This window comes from Calonectris borealis, chromosome 6 (assembly GCF_964195595.1).
Source record: "Calonectris borealis chromosome 6, bCalBor7.hap1.2, whole genome shotgun sequence".
Lineage (NCBI taxonomy): Eukaryota > Metazoa > Chordata > Aves > Procellariiformes > Procellariidae > Calonectris > Calonectris borealis.
In genome coordinates, this window is record NC_134317.1 from 22,730,555 (window position 1) to 22,753,481 (window position 22,927).

At 36.3% G+C, this 22,927-nt stretch overlaps 1 protein-coding gene across 9 annotated transcripts in view; it reads left to right on the top strand.

Moving 5' to 3' along the window:
- The window catches only part of UBR3 (ubiquitin protein ligase E3 component n-recognin 3), a 121,401-nt gene that overhangs the window by 6,521 nt on the left and 91,953 nt on the right, over window positions 1-22,927 (top strand). For 6 of the 9 annotated variants that reach the window (XR_012674086.1, XM_075153141.1, XM_075153142.1 and 3 more), the window contains exons 2-7: window positions 8,483-8,622; window positions 9,025-9,183; window positions 10,871-11,014; window positions 11,621-11,670; window positions 16,167-16,233; window positions 20,107-20,237. Coding sequence is in view for 8 of the 9 variants with exons in the window: in XM_075153142.1 (XP_075009243.1) it covers window positions 8,483-8,622; window positions 9,025-9,183; window positions 10,871-11,014; window positions 11,621-11,670; window positions 16,167-16,233; window positions 20,107-20,237 (691 nt within the window). In the remaining variant the exon portion in view is untranslated. Of the gene's footprint in view, window positions 1-8,482; window positions 8,623-9,024; window positions 9,184-10,870; window positions 11,015-11,620; window positions 11,671-16,166; window positions 16,234-17,008; window positions 17,114-17,565; window positions 17,671-20,106; window positions 20,238-22,927 lie in introns of those variants that run through there. The other 3 variants (XM_075153140.1, XM_075153143.1, XM_075153144.1) reach the window with 3 other exon arrangements.

Below are 22,927 nucleotides of genomic sequence, written 5' to 3' on the forward strand. Positions count from 1 at the left end.
TCCCTCTGCCCTCCTCCCCACCTCCCCCAGATATAAAGCTCGATATTTTGTATTGCTGCTTAGGATTCCACAGTAACATTCAATAGTTTTTGCAGAGCTTCATGTTAGGTCTTATCCTTGGAAAGCAAAAAAGATTTCAGATCACTGTGTTGATTAAGTCCATCATGACATACAGTCAGCTCACAGACCTGCCTGTCTTGATTTCTCTTAAGAATGTCTCTAATTAGGACTACATCAGCCTCTAAATTAGTTGCTGCAGTGTTTTCGAAATGGTTAACAGCCAAGTGATAATTTTGTATTACTGCTTTTAGAGCTGTGGCCTGACTAGATGCCATGTACTTTATACATGCCTCAGGAATAACATGCAGTTGTTTCAAAGGCATCAGTAAGATACTCAAATGTATTGAGATACATAACTTTAAACATTTAGAAGCCTGGACTCTTGCTGTGTTAGTCATTGAACAAACTTGAAATAAATGATGGTTCTACCCCAAAGCTTTTGCTGATAGGGCCAGTCTGGTTTGAAGAACAGAACAGTACTCTGAAGATTGAGCTCACAAGATATGACTGCTGTATATCTTGCCTTGTCTGAAATGGGCTTATTTATTCTATGACTTGTCTATTGCTTTGTAATATACCTTGGTATATATTCAGTTTAAGAAGAACTGGTGTTTTGGAGGTCTGTGGAAACAGTCTTGTTTAGGTTTGGGCTAACCAGTGTTGATTTTCAGTTTCTTTGCTTTGATCTCACCAACTTCTAAAGCTCATTTTAGCCCTTTTGTGAAACTATCAGCTGTCCAGGATTCTAAATTTGCTATGCCAGGGTGGAGTGTTATTTGTCTGGTACATATCTGATCTACATGGAGCTGTCGATGGATCTGTTGGCAAAAGAATAAACATGATTTTGGGCGTATGTTTGGGGAACACATTCCTAAAGAACTTCTGTCTCTTAGATCTTTCTTAATGACAATTAATATAGGTTGATTCAGAATTCAGCCCATTCTTCCATATTACTTGCAGAATATCAGGAATGTTACATTTTAAAAAAATCCTGGAATGGTATCTGACAACTGCAGGTGATTTTAAATAATAGTATTCTAGGTGCCCTCCTCTATGGAGGATTCTGGTATTAAGCTTTGAAAATAATATGATGAATTTTCTTTAGATTGAAGTAACAGAGATAGCCATTTGGGTATTACGATAACAAGGACTATATAATGAACTCTGTTCCCTTCATCAGGATGCATCTCTCCGTTTCTGCGCAGCGCCTGCAGCGGTAATAGCTCTGGTATGAAGCTCATGGACCCTTACCTTTCCAAGAAAACTGCAAATTACATATGTATGCACCTTGTCTGTTGGAGGCCTGACCAAAGTGGTATCTTCAGCTTAAGTTGATAGCTTTTATTAAAATCCACACATCTTACATCCTGAAGAAATGAAAGTTGTTTTTACATTTGTGTAGCACCATGCAGTCACTTAGAACTTGGACAGATGAAGTATTTGGTCTGAAATACTACATGCTGTATGTTTGGCCTGTTTAAATTTTCTTGGGAAAATTTTCTTAGCCAGAAAAATATGTTTGTTAACTCTATTTTGGAAACTTGGGTTTTGTTCTTTAAATAGAAGATGTACTGTCCATGTGCTTTAAGGTAGATAATTGATGGGACTCTGAAAGCAACTGGGCAGGGAGACTGTATGTGAACTAATGGTTTGGGAAGAGTGAGGGCCAAGCAAAGATGGCGCTGATGAGGGCTCAGGACCAGATACTCTATTTGCTGATCTGCTTGTTTCTCAGACCTATTTTTGAAGTCAGCTGGGAATTCTACTTTGTGAGTGCTAGGTAAGGGTAAGAACTCTGAAAAATCAGATCCTAAAAATTATGAAATTAAGCGTCCAGAACTAGAATATGTATTGTATCTTAATTTCTCTATCTTTGGGTCCATATTTAAAAAAAAAAAAAGATACCTTTAGACTCATGCTGCAAAAGAATTTTGAATGTAAATATTTTTCTTGTGGGCTTTTTTAATATTAACCTTCATGAAGATTGCTTTTTAGAGTTGAGTTTGAAGAGTATTCTCATCAATGCCTTGTTCAGCAGAGTGAAATACTAAATTAACTGCTCATTTAAGAAGTAGTGTTCCTTTTCTCAACTGAAAAGGCTGCAGTTCCTGTTGAACAAAATGGTTAGAGACCGTATTCATACATACAAGTGGATGAATTAAGATCATTTTAATAATCTTAATATTGCCATTAACAGCATAATCGAGGCCCTTTTAACTTGTAAGGGCTTCACTTTGCAATCACTGTGATGTTTGAAAAAGCTGCACCAAAGAGAGTGAGTATTATGTTTGTAAGTTAGCTAGCTGTGTGTAAATTGAGACTTTTCGATCATTTACTAGGTAAATGTAAGCTATACTTAAATGCAATTACAGTGCAGTAATTATATCCCAGAGCATCCACCCTTTTTATAAAGACAATATTTTTGCAGAAGATTGTGTTACTCTCTTGAATTACTCTATTGTCTGTCAAAATGCTCAAATTCAACAACTTTGTGGGTCCATTCAAACATAGGCTCAGCTTCAGCTCTACTCAGAAGTCCATTCCTTCTCATTCTCACTGTATTTCTGAGATCTTACAATTCAAACTGCCAAATCTACTGTTTCTGATTGATAGTGGGTACCTGTATACTAATGAAACACATTGAGTTTTATCTACTGTACAAGATGTTTACGTCTGAGGATTAACAGAGAATAATAGAAATGCTCTTCTGCAGAGCTTCTTTGTCTGCTTTCTCTTTGAGCTGGAGAGCTTGCTTCGCTGAAGGATGCTCAATGTAGCACTGAGCACCAGGGGAGCTTCTGGTGATTCACTGCCTCTCTTCCTGCTGTTCTGCAAGGATTGGAATAACTTCTAAGGGTCTAATCTGTGATTTCTAGCCTCCTAACCTGGCCAAACAGCTTTGTCATGAAGGCTTAGAGCCTCGAAAGATGTCCTTTAAAGGCGTTCTGGGCTTTTTCTTTTTGAGAAGCCATTAATTCTTCTGCCATGTTTCATTGTCCTCCCTTATTGACTCTAGTGTCTCTACTTTGGAGCTTTCCTGGTTAGAAGGGTTAGACTGACATCTTTCCAGTTGGGTTTGCTTCTTGTTGCAGTCCCTAATAGCAGAAATGCAAGTATTCAGTTTTGTCTCTGAACTTCTCTGTAGCTTGCAGCTTTCTTAAAGAGCAGAAGTGCTGTCATTCCTCAGACCTTGAAGTCAGTACCACATTGATTCACTTTTGGAAGCCTATTTTGCAGATGAAAGGAATTTAACTATTGAAATTTAATTACTAGGGTGTGTGTGGGAACCACGTAAAACTTAATTTTCAGAGGAACAGTTAGCTTATTTCTCCACATTTCTTCAGAGTTACCATTGTTTGTGTTGTTGGTTAGGGACAGTGGATTTACATAAAGCAAGGCTACAATATATCAAAGTCCTTTTTCATCAAGATAATTTTCTAATCCTGATCATGCAAGTTATATTTTGTTCTGAATTAAGATTTGTTTTAATGTGAACTGCAAAAGCAGGAACAAACATTTAAACACTCTTTACCAGTAGTAAAGAATGAAAAAGAACGAAAAATCAGTTCACAAGAACTCTGAGAGAAAATTGTAGCACTCAAAAAATATTTTGCATCTTGCATCTATTTTGTAGATTCAGTGTATGTAAGAATAGTATTTGCATATTAGTTTCACAGTGGGGACAAAATGCATACTCTTTTTAAAGTGTGTGTTGAATTCTTATTTACAAAGCTTACTCATTTGGTTTGAATACTTTATGAAACATTACATTGTCAGTCACGTAGTAGACAGTATGAAATGTATGTAGTGTCTTAAATAAAACCTCAGTTTAGATATGGCATTGTTACTGAATTGAAGAATCAAGTAGAGGTTTACTTTCTTTGCTTAGGAATTGATTTCCAGTAGTTTTCACTTGGGTCCTGTCACCTGGATCCCAGATTCTTGTCCCTAAAAGCTTCTGTCAGAGTCAGGTACCCGTAGTGCTGTAGTACTGTAAGACTTGTGAAAATGGGATGCCTTCTTTTGACAGCTTTATGATCCAGTTTAAAACAAATGATTTTTAAACATGGGGAGGCAGAGGCAAGAGAAAAGTGGGGGTAAAAGTAGTCCCTCTGTGTATGCATGAACTTATGTCAAGTTTCTGGCATGCAATTGAAACTTGAGACGCTGTGGGATATAGTGGAAGGAGGGCTGAGCAAATGTTCAAAAGCTGTAAAGGTGTGGTCTGGCTGGTACTGAAGGCATTTATCAGCTGCTGTAATAGCTGGGGAAGTTTAAAAATTCTCCTTTGAAGGAGAGGAGTGGACTTCACAGCGAGCCTTGTATCTACAAGGTTCTGCTGGTTGGTCAGGACAGCATCTTCCTGCATTGTTGGGTTTTTGGTTTTTTGTCGTCGGTGTTTTGCTCCCTGTCAGGTGGACGAGGAAAGGGATGATGGCAGGATGATTTGGGGATTTAAACTGGCCCAATGAAATTCTTTTTTTTTTTTTTTTTTTTTTTAAAGTAAATAACTTCTGCTAGCTTAGCTTCTGAGCTGGTTTAACACTGGATCAATCGAGTGCCAGTGCTGGAACAAATAAGAGGGCTGAAGACAGAATTATAGCAGGACTGACCTAGTTTAACTTAAGCAGTTATGAAACTATAGTCTAAAGGAAAGGAATTATTTTACCTGAAGCCACTTCTAAAATTCATGACAGAATTATTAAAGGTGGAAACGGTAGGAGAGAACGAAATGAATCTGGAAGATCTAAAGTGAAGGTTGCTGAAAAGATGTTAATGTTGCTTATGTTAATAATACATAGTATTCCTTACTCGTGTAGATGTCAACAATGTTCTTCTACATCTTACAAATAAGATATCAATGCAGCATAAGAAATTTCAGGAATTATATTTGAAGTCATGTGGATAGCTTGTTAAAGCTCTGTTTTTATTTAATTCCAAGTTACTGTGTTATTCTCTCCTTTAGCTGAAATTAGCCTTGTGTTTTTGTGAAAAAGCAATTTCAAAGGCAGGAAACTGCACAGAAAACAAAACCCAGAATATACTTTTGAATTGGAGAAAAGAATAAGGAAAAAAGATGATGATTTTGTCTCCCCGCAGACAAAATACAAGTACTAGTATTTTAGTACTTCCATGTTACACCTTCAGTGAGATAGGGCTTGAATATCTCTGGCTAATGAATTGGCATTCTCACTGAAATACTACTATTCTTAAAGCTCATCATAGTGTAATAGTAAAAACATTTACAAGGAAGACTGTGCAGCACAAGAAATATGAAGTACTGAAGATTAAATAGGAACTACAGGCTTGTTGGACAAAGTATTTTGCAATATTGAAATAATGTAATAAAGCTTAGATCAAGGTGACTTGTTAGTTATGTAGTCAGTCTTCCTCTCCGTAGTTATTTTTATTTTTAGGCTTCCTTAGAAAAAATACATTTCATATTTAGTTTATATCCACCTTTCATTACCCCCTGTCAGAGACTTCTGCCTTCTCCAAATGGTGGATTTCCGAGGCTTGATGTTACCAGGAGAGATCTGTAAAATGCTCCTTTTTGTTGCCCATTAAATCCCTATTTTGATAGTCTCAGGAGCATTTTGGAATGTACATTTATGTAGACAGACAATTCTTTAACTGATGCTGTGGTAAGGAAGCTCTTTTAGAAGTACAAGGAACTGATTATGGAATAGCCTTGTCTGCTATTTGTCCAGTAACTGTGTAACTCATTGAGAAGTTTGTCACAGGTGTCTCTTTCTGCCTGTATAAGAAGTTTCAGCTTGTTTCTTCCTTGGCACAGCTTGGGGTTCTGGCTCTTCTTTAGCTAAAACAGCTGTTGTTTTAACTCTGAAGATCTTCCAAGTCATTGTCTGGCATTTTGGTCAATATTTGTAGAAGAAGTGTGTAGCACTCTGTAAAGGCAATACAGCTTTGAGTAGAACAGAGTATTGGTGTTTCAGGATTGTGGAAGTACCATACAGTGGCAGGATTGGTCTTCTGTAATTCAGCATAAAACAGTCTCATGGGTGAATATTATAAACTTGGGCTCAGTAAGATTTCTTCAGCCTGATTTATAAGTAATAAAATCTAAGCATTGGCTTTCTGGATCATTGTGGCTTAGATTAATTCTTGCCCTTGAAATTCAGTATGGCCAATAGCTTGTCCAGTGGCAAGTCATGTCAGTAAGGACATATTCTGGGATCCTTACCATGAACACATTTCTAGCTGTTAGTTAAGAATGGCTACAATAGTATATTGATTTTGGACAATACTTTAATACGGCGGCCTTTGAACCATAAATATAGAGTATGGCTCATCTTGTAAAATGATACTGGCATTCCTACTTTAAGGTTTAGGGCCTGGTATCTAGAAAACATTCCCTGTTTGGAACTGCTGTAATTTGTGCATGTGACAGTGAAAGGACATTTCCTTACAGTGACTCAAATTTGGGTTCTTTCTTAATTTTCCAGAGCCTGTATTAATATAGTAACAATATCACACTTTGTAAATCAGTAGTGCTTTCTTGGGAATCTCAAGAGAAGACATGATTCATAACCTTCAGCTACAGGATATGTTAAATTTGGGATAATTAATCCATAGGCTGATTCACAAGTGGTATGCTGCCATAGGCTTCTTGGGGAGCAGAGCTTTTTATCCTCTGTGGAAGGAAGCCTTGTGCTTAGCAGAAGCTGGGATTCAAAATGAGTTTACATGTGAGTTTTGTTACTGTGGCTCCCTTAGCTTGTGGTCATAACCGGTGAAAACGTTTTTTGGCTGAATGCAAAATATGCGGGGGGGACACCAGTAAAAGACTTTAAAACACACTGCATAGTAATTCTTTCCTTGTGTGTCTTTTAAGACTTTATTTACTTTTGATCTCTTCTCATAAGGATAGTGGTGAAAGGGAAACCACATATCTTTAAGATAATAAATGAGATACCATATTGCAGCATAGACCAAGCCAGATTTGTATTTATGGCAGTTCAGGTTTCTGTATGTGGATGAGACAAAAGTGAATGACAAAAGTGAAAACCATCCATTTGTGCATTAATTAACAGAAAGTTGTCAGTCATCACTGAGCTCTTTCTGGCAGGCTCTTTCCCCCCACCCAAGGATGGATAGGCTGTATATACAAACTACAAATCACCTGGTTAGTACTGTCCTTGTTTACCTTTGCTTAATAAAAAGTGTCATCTCTAATGTGTAAGAGCAAATGAGAAGCTCTTAATCTTTAGTCTTGTGAAGATGCTAGCCATTCTTGTGAAGATGCCGTCTTAATTGGTGGACTTGTATCCTCCTTTTCTTTTTTTTTGTGTGTGTGTCCTAAATTCGGATACTTGCTTTGTGGCTTTCTTCTATTTCTTTCTTCTCTTGAAGGAGATACTTTAATCGTCCTCAAAGAAGAAAGGCTTATGTTGTAAAAAGTAGCAGGCTTCTTCTGGAAAATATGGCATAGCAAATATAGTGAAGACATTAATAAATTTAGAAAACAATTTTCGTATTCAAACAAAGCTGAATCCATTTCCAAATCTTTATGTTGAAAAATTACTGGTAAAATCTAGTGAATCTTTCCAGTAAAGTTTACTCTTGTATGTTGTGGTTTTAGACTCTTTATTGCTTGTTAGCTTCTTTTTTGATGTGGGTAAATAACTCTGATGTTAGTAAATGTCCTTTCTAAAAATAGATTGGGAACAGAAAAGTATTCAGTGGCTCTTGAGTCAGGCTCATGTTAAGTCAGTGGGAAATCATTCAGTCTGCTCTAATGGGGTTTGGCTCAACCTCATGTCATTGTGCATTAGCCAAGCCTCAACTACTACATACAGGAATTCTCCAAAGAAGAAATGTTTCCTTTTCTTTTTAAATGAAAAAATTTGAACAATTTTTGCAAGGTGTTTCTATCATCCTTTGATAAGTAAATCTTAGTTGCTATACATTTGAAATAAATACTGGTCCTGCAAACTCTTATGCTTTTGGAAGTTGTTTTATTAATGTCAAAAGACATTGTCTGAATGAGGACTTGGAAAATAAAGCCAGCCTCTGACTATTTCACAGAAAAGAGAAGAACTGTTTTAGTTCAATATTTTCAATTAGGCTGTTTAGAAATTGGGAGGTATGTCTTGATAATGAAAAATTCAGTGTTCTTCATTGTTCAATGGAAGATGCTTCTAACATGTACGGGAAGAAACTGGGGTGTTAGATATGTGAACTTTGAGAAGGGAAAAAAAATTGGCACCTTTATAATTTGCTGGACTCAGAAACAAAATGGGTTTGAACATAGTAGTTGGAATTTCAGAATACCATTTCCGCACTACCTTTTATGTAAAAGTATATACTCTCTGAAAAATGGAAAAAGTAATGGTTTTCTTAGTATATGTTAACTCTGCTGAGCTGTGCTTGGCTAACATTTTTCTCATCTGTTTTATAGGTTTTGTAAAAGACACCGGATTAAGTCAAATTCAAATGTTCCATGTGTCCCGAAAGACTTATTGATGATGTCAGAATTAGTTCTTCCACAGTTCATCTTTAGTCTTATTCAGCACTTAAGAGAGGGGTATAATGAGCCTGGTATGTTCTAAATTTGCATGTATCTAGCATATCTTACCATGCTGCTATCTCTTGCTTTGCAGTCTGTGAAGATGCAGTACATGAATACATGAATGCTATCTATAGTTTATATCATTGAATTTTGTGTCTCTTTTCCTAACAAAGTTACTGCCTGGCTAGGCAATTTGATTTTGTCCTCTGCTGAAGAGCTTCTTAAGTATTTTTAAGGGTTACCTAGCATTGTGTTGAGCTTTTCCAGAAAATGAAATCAGGATTAATTTGAAACTCGTACATGTGAATTTTAGAGCATTATGAATATATAAATTAATTTCTTTTGTGGTGGTCATAGCTGTTCTGCCTTGTGAAGGTCGTAGCCAAATTACGTTACATTTACAGCAAAAGTTCTTGTTATGTGGTTTTCAGCTCTTGATCTGCCATCAGAGAAAGACCTTCATAAAATCCTCCAGGTTCTGGAGCCTCATGTTTCGTTTCTGGAAGACTTGACCAAAATGGGAGGAGCAATGCGATCAGTTCTTACCCAGGTTTTGACTAGCCAACAGTTCTACAAAGATCTTAGCTCTGGTATGTTTGTGTTATTTCTAAGAATTAAATTTTCAAATTATGAAGAATTTAAGGGCATAAGTTTTATTTATCACTTCAGTTTCTGCATGTTTTTATTTGACTGCTCAAAACCCAGAAAAATGCATGTTTTTAGAGATTTTTTTTGTTGTGGAGGGTGGGCTTCAGGAGCGACTGGAAATATTTGTTATTAAGACCGGTAAGAGCAAACCTTTTACCTTCTGTGTCCCAAATAACTGTATAAAGATACATTGTTTTAAAAGAGTTCTTATAATAAATCCATTCTCTTTAAAGTGAAGTGAACATGGCAGCTTAGTACTTCCAAATAAGGCATATCAAGCTTATTCAAAGTGGAATATGTCTAACTTATTTTGGGATCTGCCCTCACAGAGGTTACTGGAGGAGACCTGAATGGCAAAAGGCCATTGCCTGTCCTGCATTTCTGTGCAAAGCCTTTTTTCTTTTTTTTCTTAGAACACCCCCCCCAATTATTTATTCCATCCTGAACCAAATCACAATGAATCTGAAAATGTTGAGCAGTCACTATTAACCCTAAACCACCTAGTATAAATCAAATTAACTCCATCTTATTTTCTTGTGATTAGAAGGTGTCTTTTTTGAGTCCTTTGCATACTTCTTTTGCATAGGTATGGAACAAGTAGTAATTACTGTAGATTTAAGTTGCTGTAACTGGCTTGCGCAGCAGCTAGTTGAAGAACAGCCAATCTTCAAATCTTTATTTGAAAGGAGGAACAGTTAGGAAAGCTGCCTCGGGGACAGTTGTCTTTATTCTGTTTCCTTCCTCTTTTTCTCTCCTGTTTAATAATATTTGAATGGGAGAAATTTAATGACTTGATTTTTCCTACATGTGATGGATTTCCTGAGACAGAAAAGTAGAGAGGGAATGGGGAGTGAGGCATTCTTATGTGGACTCTTGGAATGGAGAATATGTGTGTCTGAGTAGGTACAGTTTCTGGGTAGGGAAAGCAAAGAAAGGGATTTTAGAGCAAAACTGCCTTTCTGAGTTTGAATGCAATAGGTGCACAGCTAAAAAGATGCTGTCACCTTTTTCATGTATTCTTTTCCTTAAACACTTGACACAATTTGCTTCTCTGAAGTTTATTTTTTGTTTATATAACAAATCTGTTGGGTTTTTTTTAGTTGATTTCTTTGTGGAAAATTTTGTATTCCGAGCGTGCAGTGTGACTTTGCTTCATCACACAGTTGAAATGATGATATCTTTATGAATAGTCTCTGTTAATTGCAGCTGTCAAAACTTGAACTTTGAAAGAAGAATTCCAAGTATTAGAAATCATATATGGTGTATTACCACTACTGTTTTTTTGTTGTTTTTTTTTTTTCCCATTGGAAATTGTAGGTCCCTGTCCTGTCGAAAACCAACTGTTTTGAAATATCAAAACAAATCCTTTTTTTGCTGTCATGTTAATGGTGGCAGTGCTGGTAAAATAGAATTGAAGTACATCGTTTAGAAGAAAACACTGTGTGGGAGGGGAAAAACTGAGAACATTTCTGGTCTTTTGGATTTCACAACTTTAGCTTCTACATCTCATAATTGTACACCTTATTAAAACATTGTGGACCATTTTTCAGATTGCTTGTATAGAATATGAAGTATATGAACCAAGTAGCTGCTGTTGTACTTTAATGCTGTTTTACGTATGTATTCAAGGTGTTGGAGAGAATGCATGTGCAAAGAAAAGTCATGAAAAGTACCTCATTGCTTTGAAAGGCTCTGGACTGGCATTTCCTGAGGATAAAATTGCATGTGGTATGCAGGAACAAGGAGCTGGAACTAGCACATTAGCAGTTCAAGGTTTGTGTAGAAAACTATTTTAAGAGAAAACTTGATTATTGCTGGTTTTTATATAAACTGTTCTTTTAGTTTATTTAAAAAAAAACCCCAAATCTTAATGAAACTTAAGGAATTACCTGTTATTTAGTGCACCACCAAATTACAGGACTCATTTTAATTCTATCAACAAAGCTAAACATATTAACTTTTTGTTGCTAATATACTAAGCATCATTTCCCAGTCATAGTGTTAGTGGAATTTGAGTAGGCAAGATGAAATTGCTCGTAGTGGAATTTTGTCACTGCAACTAAGTTAAGCCACCTATTCTTACAAAAGTGCTGTGGATTTTTTCTTCATCACTGAAGGCCATCGGAGTTTTTTGCAATTTCTGAAAGAATACGTCTCTCTTAACTCAGTACGTTGAAGTTCTGCAATGGAACGTGCTTGCACATCCCTAATTTTATATTGCTTGGAAATCTTACTCCAACTTCTCAGTCCACTGCTGTGTATCTTTTAAAGAAAGTTAATGTAGTGTTCATTTCATACTGACTCATGAAATATCATAAAATACTCTTTTTTCGGTATAAGACTTATGAAAGGAATCTCTGAATTTTTTTATTTCAAAAGGTTTAGCAGGTGCTACGGCAACATCAGGACAAGGGGATTCTTCAGATGAGGTGAGACTGTTTTTAAAGATTATAATGAACTGCAACGGAATATTAAATAGAGAGAATGCTTGCAGCCAAATCCCACAAACCTTAGCTGTTCTATCTACTACATATTCTCTCCATTTTAATAATTAGAAATAATGGAGATATAAAGGAATAGATCTCATGCCTTTGATTTACTAAGGACCTCTTGAAAAATCCTTACTTTTGCTAATACTATTTCCGTTTAATTTATGTATGTAATGTAGAAGAAACTTGTGTAGGTAGTTCAAAAGTCACTATCAAGTAAATTGGGCTTGATTAAAGCAAACTTTAAAGCGTGTGATGCTGTGAATGGTGTTAGCAGTTTTTGGCACTTGAGAATCCTGCTGAACTGGTGATAGCAGCAGTGAGAATTTCTCTGTAGATAAATTCCCATGTGTAGACTTGACCTTACGTACCAAACATATTGAGTGGGAGTAAAAAGGAGGGAATCTCCTTTTAGATTGAGCTGTAATAAATAAGTGGAATTTAATGAGGAAAGTTCAATTCTGGTAGAGTTACTTTATCAATTTATTCTCATTTTTTTGCCCTACTATTTAAAAGCTACTTTCAACTAGTAAGCCTTAGCAGCCATTCTGGTAGAGTAGTATAACAAATTTATAGTAACGTAAAATATAGTTTTTCATAGCATTTTTGCTTATATTGAATTTTATGTGAACAAGTATTGAAGTAAAAACAATTGTTTATGTGCATCTAAAACAGTTGTATGACATGTTTGCCTCTGTCACGAGCACAACAGCATCTGTTAAGCTTTCAGCAGTGCTATTTATAATTTGGCATTTTTCAAAGCATTGCTTGTTGTTTTTTCACCATCGCTTGACAAACAAACAAACGGACAAAAAAAAAAACATGCAAAAGGCTGCTGACAGTATCACTTTTAAGGCCCATGAAAGAAGAAGGCAATTCAAGTTAATGTTAATAACCTCAAGTAATATTTTCAAATAAACTTAAAATGGCTCAGCATGCTTCTTTGTATTTTACCCCTATAAGTGATGAGGAGAGGGGAGTAAACTGAAGTTGTTAAGAGTCTGCAGAGAGATTGGATATCACTGACATTTCTTTTGGGAAAGAAGTCCAAGAGGGAGGTAGAGACAGAGATGTATTTTAGGGAGAAGGATTTTTTTATCAAAAAAGATAATTTTTTTCAAGGAAAAGATATTTTATGAATAAAAAAGGGAAGAATTACAGCAACTGCATTATAGCTTGCTAGTTAAAGATACCTGTTTTCTAGAGAGATTTTTCTTTCTGATCTCCAGGATATAAAGATACATATAGGTATTTTGTTATGTTGCCACAGATGTGATTTTTCTAAATTGAAATTCTGCATATACTCATATACCTGGAATCTATTTTAAGATGTTAATTACATTATTAAGTTACTCTGTAAGAAAGCAAAAGACCCTATTTTGAAATCTGTATTTAGAAAATTTTAAAAAAGAATGAGGAAGTAACATGCAGATAAAACAATAAGCACTCAAAATTTAAATGTTTTTTAGTATATATTTTCACTTCTGAATTTTCCTTTCCTATCTTTAATAAAATCACATTGATACAGTATAGGATGCAATTAAAAATAATGTCAAAAGTTTATTGATTTTTTTTTAAAAAAAAAAAAACAAAAAAGACCTCAGGTAGTGGCATCTCTGAAGAAAGTTAATTTTTTATTTTATAATCTTTTTCTTAATCATGGTCTGCTTGACAAATATGAATTGCTGAAAAGAAAGTCTAGTCCTTTCATCCAAAAGCCAAAACAGAACTGTGCAGGTGGAAGGCTGAAATGCTTATTAGAAAAATTATGTTACTAGAGAAATGCTTCCTAGAGAAATGACAAAAAGTTACCTTGTTTTATGACTTCTCTTCCTCTTCCCTGCCCTCCCCCGTAAGTTACAAAGGGCACTTACAGCTTTTTTTATGCCTTATTATACTCTCTTATAGCAGAGTAAAACTATGTTCTAATTAAGAAATGTGGAAGAGTACTCTTTCAACTGGATTTTCTTCCTCTAGTATTTAAGATGAATGTTATTTCTTACCAAGTAAGTCTTAAAGGTAGCATTGTTTCACAGATGAAAGGCTAGATTACAGAATTTACATAGGCTAGAAATTAGAGCAGTGCTTCTGCTATTTAGTTCTGCAGGGAACTAAAAAGTTTTGCATAGTTCAGTATTTAGTTTCACTAAAACTCATCCTGAGATATGTGTTGTGGGTTGTTTTGTTTTGTTCCTCCCTCCGCCCCCGAAACAGTATAGGCTCACTTGTGCTTTACTTTTCAAATGGTTTGTGTTCCATTCTGTGGTATTTTGGAGAGAACTCACCATTAGTTTCCTTTATTAGCTTTTCTTCATAATGTTTTCCTTTGTGCAAAAGGAGAAAAAAAGGCCCTCTCTAAACCTATTTAAGAACATTTTATGTTCCAAGGAATCAAATAAAACCCTGTCCATGAATGCTTTTACCACACTGATGAATAAATCTTTTTGTATTGGATATCTCTATTTGGCTGCCCTTGTAGTTTGAGCACTGAATGTGTTATTACTCAGTTATATAATTATTGACTCCAATTGCCGTTTAATGTAATCGTACAAAAATCTATGTATAGTATCTAATATTAAAGTTTATTATCTGAATTTACAACAGCTATGTACACCTTAGGCATATTATGTAAAGTAAATCTACACAGATCTTTGCTGTTATCTGGGTATATTTACACAGCATTATCCAATGGGTGAAAATCAGGTGTTCTACATTTCCTTACTCATTCTCTTACTCTTTATCCTTGGGCTTGGCAGACACCACATGACCTAGCACTCACTAGGCTGTTAAAACTCCTGCACTTGACATTAAGATTTAATCCTACCTTACTGAAGCAATGGAAACCAATTGTCTAACATTATTAAGGAAAAAAAAGAGTTCTCGAGAAAGCGTTCCTCATAAGTCACCCAGTTTTTCTCCTTTTTAGTGAAATCACTTCAAAAGTTGCAATGAAGACTCTTACATGTTTAAATTTTTCTCATACTGTAGAAGGGGAAATGCATTTTGTTGCCAGAGCGGTGGTGTTGGAGGCTAGAATCCAACACATTAATCACAATTTGTATACCCAAATGCATTATTTTCTGATTAAGGCCCCTCTAGCAACTCTCTGGATTAACTGAGTCTGCTGGAGAGGTCTTGAGACCTCCAGCTATCAACTTTCTAGCTACAGGAATTTAGATTCCTTTTCTTCAGGGCAGGAGACTTAAATTGCAGAGTCCTGCAATTCATACTAATATCTCAGCAGGTCTGATTTTTGCTTTAGAGTACTTGGCCCCTCTGATAGGGGAGTGGGCAGTGGCAACATCCTGAGAACCGACTGGCTCTCTATTGAAGTACAAAAGTAGCATGTGTTCACAAAGACCACAGGACACCTGAGAGTTCAAATGCGTGTGCATCTTAAAATGAATTTTCAGATGGAGGTACTGAAAGGATAGGAAAATTCAGACCTTTCATTAACATGATACTTTCGGTCAGTCCTTAGATAAAAAATATGAATAATCTTCCTCCCCAAGGAGGGGTAGTCACTTCTTGAGTATTAGGTTCTTTATCACTCCAGTGAAGTTTGGAAGTAAAATACAGCATTTGCTTAGAGGAGAAGGATATTGATTATTATTTTTAACAGTAGATATCTGCATTACTTATCTCTCATTTTATTAGATCCAGTAGGAATCTTTCTTTATTTCCACAGTTTCATTAGGACTACCATTGTTAGGAAAGATCCATGCAGCATGTAATATAGTCCTGTAATGTCACATTCTTTTTTAACACCCAGTGTTAGATTTTGTAAAGTGGTGGTGATGATGTTTTTAACTTGCATTGCATTTTGGAACCTTTGCTGTTTTGTTTGCAGAGTGCCTTGAAAGCTTCAGATGACCAGTGCCTGCATAAAGTGTTTCCATTATTCTGTAGGAAACAAGCAATTAGAATTCAGCAATTAGAATTGGCTTCTCAAAGGTGTAAAAAAATACTTCATTCTTGCATCAAAACTTTATATTGATTAGAAAATGTCTAGTTAATTGTCTGTGTGGCCAACTTTAATAGCCAATATGTTGGCTGATTTTTTTTTTTAGGAAACAAAAAAATCCAACCCCTGAATAAGGTGAAACCTTGGATATGCAACAGTTGGAAATTTTTGTAGCAATCAGTTTCAGAAACCAAAGCAAGTAACCTTGAATTAAATAGATGAAGGTGTCTGAACTTGCAGATGATAATGTTGCCTGTAGGGGAAAAAAGGCAATTTAAAAAATTGTGTGTTTCTAATGAGTTGCATGGAGTCCATGGTTCTTGTAAACAGTATTTTTCCTGGTAAGAGAGTACATTCAGGGCTTTTCTGTTTTAGCTTGATAGTTAAACCAGAATTTTGAGACCATACCATCTCTTGCAGTAAAATTCTAAATATACGATTATCAATTTTTTAAACTCTTCCCCTACCCCAGGAGGACCAGGATGGTAGCCAAGGTGTGGGCAAGCGCAAGAGGGTGAAACTAAGCAGCACCACCAAAGGTATTTATAAAGTACTGATCTCAGTTTATCATATTTGCTTTATGTCTATCTTAAAAATTATCTAGGGATATTCATTCACTTCCCAAGCACTGTAGTGCTGCATGTGACAGGTATTAAACATGGCAAAGTCTAAAAAAGAATAGCAAGTGAAATTGTGGTAATTGGCAACTTTGATTTCCCTTGAGTGAGTACCACTGTTTGGGACTCTGACCAGTCATTTTGTCACCTTCATGTCGAAAGTTGACCTCTAAAAATTCATTCCATTTTCACTGTGTGGCTGGCAAGGTTGCAATACAGCTTAGCAAACAAGTTTTGATATATTTGTTCTTAACAAATTTTTTTCATTATGCCACTATACAGTATGAGTGTATTCTCAGCCAGGCAAGAATGGTTCTCTCTGGTTCTGGTTGGTCTTTCTGTACTGTTCTAGTAATGTTTAAGAAAAGATACTTGAATGAAGTCTCCTTTGAAACCACTCCATTCTTTTCCTAGATTGAAATTAGTCCTCTGTGCAATTTCTAGTCCAACATGCAGAGCACTCACATTGAGATCAGTGCAAGTTTTAATTCAAGAGTGAACATAGGCTAGAGACAAGGTAGCCCTATCCTGTGCTTGTCCTTGACATGTTTCTGTGCTAAGAAGTGTTTAAATAGTAATATTTAAACTCTTACTATTAAATAAAGAACTCTTTTTTTGGTTGTTTTTTTAATATGATTATGAGGAGACCGACATAGGAAGCACAAAGAAATTGCAAGCCCTGAGAAAAGAACATTTGGGTGAAAAACTGTGGTGAAAGTTGGAATAAAATTTCTGGAAAGGCTTTGGAGTGAAGGTCTGGAGCTTGAATTGAAATGCAAGGGTTCATGAAGTCAGTAAAAAGGTATGAAGGTGTTGTGAGGAGTAAGGGAGAGTAAGATTGATTGTTTCTAGTGGTTTCAGATTGAAGGGAAAAGATTGGGAAGCTGGAAAAGCAGAGAACTAAATGTTTTGGCAACGGTGGTGTTAAGAGGTAATCTTAGAAACGGTGTGGGAAAGATTGTGGCAGAGAATAATAATGTGGAAGAGGTGGTAGTTTTGGAGAAATGCGGAAAACTTACAGACATCCAAGGAAAGCTCTCTTATTGAATTTTAGAGGCTGTTAGCTTGTCTAAAAGATATGTTAGAGCCAGATAATGCAAGAAAAAATGCTGGTTTTCTGATGCATAAAAACTGATTATGGGAAATAGACAGGGAGGAAGCTCAGGTTGAGAAGCTGCCAGATCTGAAAACCATTATCAGCAGTGGCATTTCAGGAAAAGTGATACTTTAATTCAACATTTCATTTCCCCCCAGGATTGTAGTCTTCCCCCTCTGAGGCATCCCAGCATGGACTGTGCTCATGATGTTGATAGCTCCTAATATCAGCCCCAGAGGAGGGAGTCTGCCAATGGGGGAAGGGTAAGTATCTGTTTTTATTAAATATTGAATAGTTTTCTGAAGTTTTCAGTATTCATATTTTATGTCCAATAGGGTATAAAATAAGAGTATGAAAAGAAAATTTTAGAAAACTGAGTATTGAATAAAAACAGATTTACCTTTTCCGTATAAGCAGACTCCCTGTCCCATCTTAGGTCTTTAGTGGTACTGTTTTCATATAGGGTTATTTATATACCAGGGATATCTTGGAATGCTAAGACACGTATTCCAGAGAGATGTTTACAACAGTCTATGGGGTCTTTTGTGGCACTAGGAAAGAATAAAAGTTTTCTTTAAAGAAAATACAGGTTTTATGCCGAGGTTCACTGATACAGGTATGGGACTGAGTATTGAGAGAATTTTTATTTTTACTCTGTTTTAAAACCTGCATCCTGCATCCATCTGAAATGTTTAAGACAATTTTAAACCCACAGGCACTGTATTTTTTTTTTTTTATTTGTTGAAAGAAATTTAAAATCATGTGGTGCTTTGCACAAGAGTGGGAACATTAGTCCCAGTGTTCTTGACAAATTTTCCAAGTTGGGTAAGAGCATTCTGCCTACTTAAATTCTGTAGCAGGTATAAGTGGATATATATTCTTCCGTCCCTGCCTGAAACTGCTGTATAAAGAATTTGATACGCACTGTTCAACTGTGATATGTGTCAGAGAGAGCTGCACATCAGTGACAGATAAGGTGTTGTGTCACTTGTCTTCATGCCCGGTGTTCTCGCTCAGGAGCATTTGGCATGTACCTAAACCTGTGCTGTCTGTTCTGTGGACTGAGGACTTCAGTCTGCATGCCTGCCAAGCTTTCATGGGCAGTAAAATCACATATGCAATTTCTTAACAAGAGATGAGGAAGAGAACATAAACGATCATCATGTTTGCTGCAGTAGGTGATGTGTAATGCTTTACAAAATATTTTAATATTAAAATATCTTTCATGATTCTGTGAAGGTAATTTTTTATTTCAACGCTTGTAGAATATATTGAATAAAACATATTCTTGTCTTTGTGTGGCTTGCTAAAGTCTTGAGGAGATCCCTAAAATTTAAATTATTGGTTATTTCTTGTGATCTTTTGCAACTCCTGAGATGTTTTGGGCTGATTGGTCACTTGACTGGGGAACTCTGACCTTTGGTAATGGTGGAAAATGGAGGTATTCCTGCTTAGGAAAAGCACAAATGGCTACCCTGCTTAGGATAGGCACAAAGCTATCCAGTGCAGTCCCTAATGCTGTCATACCTCAGTGAAGAGGCGAGTCTTCAAGGCCAGAAGATGTTCAGCTTAAGTGTCTTTGAATCTATGCTGATGGGAGCACTTCATACAGTCTCATTGGAATATGGGATTTGGGGGTGGGGGAGTATATCCTCAGGTCTAGTTGATTTCTAGGTATAAAGGAGCATTATTATTATTTTCTTTAGTCCTTATATGTTATGGGAGTGAACAATGCCTGCTGTAGTTTTAAATCATAAATAATCAACCTCTTGAAGAATGATGATAAAGAATCTTTCTATTTTAGTCATTTTTTTAAATGGGGTTAATATGATTTATGCTCTGTCAAGCCATAGCTTCATGAACAGTTTATTCTAGCAGAGGTCAGTTTGTGCAGCTTTGCAATCACGAAACTGATCTGCTTGAAAGCGCAGCTGGCAGAATGGAAAGATGACTTGATTCCTACGTAGGTACCCCACAGGAATGTACTGTCAGCATGAGGAAGGGGGCAGAGTGAATGGCCAGCAGTTGAATGGGGAAAGATGAGACCGTCTTTTCTGGTACCATCAGGAGCTAGTGCCTGATTATCTGATTATGGTAATTTTTTTATTAAAAAAAAACCAACCAACCAAACAAAAACTTTGTTGTTGGTCAATCAGTACATATATTGCTTTGAAAATAAGAATAACTGGTACATTATTGCTTCTATTTAGCTTGTTTAGAGCTTTGTAAACAGAACAGAAGTGTTCTTAGGTGATAGAACTCATCACTTTATAATTGTACTTTGTTGTTTTGCTATTTTCACTTTAGCTAAGTAGTAGTCTACATTAACAGTTTCCCTCGATTAAGTGGCTGTGTAAATATTGTGCAAATTGCTGTGATTCATTACAGTCAGTGGAGTTATTACAGTAAGGTGGTATGATTCAATGCAATGAATGTAGACTGGACTCTGTGGTAGAACTGTACTGAAAACTTTCATTGACTTCTCTGGGAGGTCCTTTTTATTGTTACAGACTCTGACACTGTGCAGTTGGCCATGTTAATTTTCCCAGTGTTTTTGAAAAAAACTTACTTACAGAGCGCACTAAGATGTTCTTGAATTTTTGTTGCTGAATTCTATATGACAGTGCAACTGCACGATCATTATTTTTATTTTTAATAATTATTACATTACACATCCCCTCCTCCAACCTTTTATGCAGATCAATCTATCATGGATGTTTTGAAGCATAAATGTTTTCTAGAAGAATTATTATTTTGGACAATAAAATATGAGTTTCCACAGAAGATGGTGACTTTCTTACTCAACATGCTGCCAGATCAAGATTATAAGGTACTTGCCTTACTTCATTCAAACTTAAATGTCTTTTCTTATTCACATACTTAGTGTGTATTATGCCTTGCATAAGACCACAGATGTTTATATTTGAATAATAAGCAGTAAAATAATGCAGATGTTTTACCTTGTTTTGAGTATTTGGTTAGAAGGTCTAAAGTGTATAGTATGTGAAGAGAGATGTGGACAAAACAAGATGGATAATTCTGGAGCAGCAGTATTAATTTTGTTCTCATGGTTTGCTTTTTTCTTTTTTGGCTGTTAGTGCATATTTGCATGCGTTGAATTTTGTTTTGTTTTATTTTACTTTGTAAATTGGATTTTTATCAGTTAAAAGATGTGGATCAGCACTAAATGATTCTGTAGAGTGGTAAATAATTTCAGTGACTTCATTCCTGTTGCAGCTGTTGTAGTAGGCAGTGGTTTCTCCATATAAGACATTACATTTGTGAGTGTTTTTGCTGCAGCTATGCCCTAGGTGATTTTGGCAGCCTTCCAGCTGCTTCCTTACAGAGTTTTGCAGTTGTCCATACCAAGTGTCTCCTGGCCTGGAGTCATGGAGACTGGATGTCATCTTCCTGTTTTACATCTTGGTGTGCAGCCAGGTTTGGTTGTTTGCTCTACATGTTGCAAGACCAAGTATACATAGCAATCAGGCTTAACATTTTGCTCTGATCACGTCATACTTTTGAGCCATGCAAATTTTTGGACCTTCTCAATCCATGCTGGGAGGCAAAGATCAAGAAATCCTGAAGTCCAGGCATGCAGATTTCTTCAAAAATGTCTGTTTATAATGGGACAGCCCTGTATTCGTGCCCCCTTAAAATCTTGCTGAATCAAAGCAAAGAATATGAAGATAACTTGCAAGGAAGAAAAAGATAAGATATGGGCTTTCAGCAATACTCTATCCGTGTCAAGACAGCATTTTGAATTGGGATACCAGCATAGATTCATCTTGGTCTTGGATTCAGCTAATACATGAGGAGACATGAGGACTTCTTGACTGATGGTCTCTTGCTGTGAAGCTTGAATTCTTCTTGATATTTGGAGACTCACGTGGACATCCAGTTCTCCTGGTCCATTGCCAGCTAAACTCCTCCCTGTAAAAACACCCAACCGCTAGCAGCATGTGGAGGAATGTGGTAAGTATTGCTATGTTTACCTTTTTACTATACCATGTAATAACAACAACTTTTAATGATCATGGGATCTTTTTTCCTTTGACAACAAGCCACAGTCTTCAGTGGCTTTCTTCACTGTATTCATAATCTTTCTTCACTATGTACTCAGAATGGAGACCATGGTATATTTGGTTTCTCTACTGGCTGCCACCTTTATATGGAAATAGTTGTTCTTCCACCTACCAATATTGTATGTTCAGGCAAAAGGATTATTTCAACATTCTCTTTTTTTTTTTTTTTTTGTTACCAATTTCATATTGTGTTTGATTAAACAGTTAATTTCTATGTGCAAACTTTATTACTAGCACAAATCCTGAGTATTTGAAATCTTCTAGGATCTCTGTTTATTTTAATTGCTGTGATTGTCTAAAAGGTATTTTTCAGTAATAAGGAAACAGAGCAGGAAATGTATCACACAGCAATACTAGGGAGGCAGTAGCACTATTTTTCCCAAGATTTACCTGTGCTTTGTTGCAAAACTGTGTCAATGATGCATGAATTTTAAACATGTCTGTGAGGATTGTGGCTAATTTATGAGGAGTGGCTCTACCTTCTACATGTGTACAGAGAGAACATACTATTTCGGGATGAATTAAAAGAATGTTTTATCCTTCAAACTTCCATTTAGCTTTTATGAAGGAAAAGCTTGTTTGCTGTTTAATCGTGTTGCATTCTCAAACAGTAGGAGCACCTGTAGGGATATAAACTGTTCCAAGTGATCTCTCAGCTGTCTGCTACTTTCTCCCATCCCATCTACACCACATGTACTGTCTTAATTTTTCTGTCTCTGCTGTTGTGCAATTTGTCTGACTCTTCATAAGCTGATTTAGCTCATTAAATCAGCAGAATTCTGCTAGGTTGGTTTTCTGATAAATGGAGTGAGCTAGCCAGACACAGAGCTGGCTATCTGTGCATGCTCTGAAATTGTTGAAATCTCTGACCTCCAGCGTAAATGTAGTAGAGCTGACTGAATCCACCATGCTCTATGCAGCAGTCAGTGAGCCACTAGCAATCTCTGTTGCACAGATTTATTTTTAAATAGGAGAACAAACTTCTCTTTTAGGATTCCCAGTATCGAAAAGAGGTATTGAAAGGGGTGGGCTAAAACCCTGGGTTAACTAGCTTTCCCCCCCGCCTCCCACCTTTTGCCTATGAAAGAGAGAGCACAACAAACAGTGTGGTCTTTGCCTTACAGGATTTGTGCCTGAGGCATCCCTTCCAGCATTCTCTGACATTTGAGGCTTGGAAGACTTACAAGTGAAGAAAACAGAAGAGAAATTTACCAGAGCTTCCAAGAAATTAGAGGTGTTATGATGTGGACAACGTTTCTGCAAGAAGAAAAATAAAAGGCCAGAGAAATAGGACTGACCTTCATGTGACCAAGGAGAAGGCAAAGAAGAGGTTTGCAATAAAGAGGAAGCTGATGGAAGAGTGTAAATCATCCAAGAGCAGAGCCTTGCTGAAATCTGGGTACTGGAAGTAGAGAAATGCAAAAGCATCTGGTAG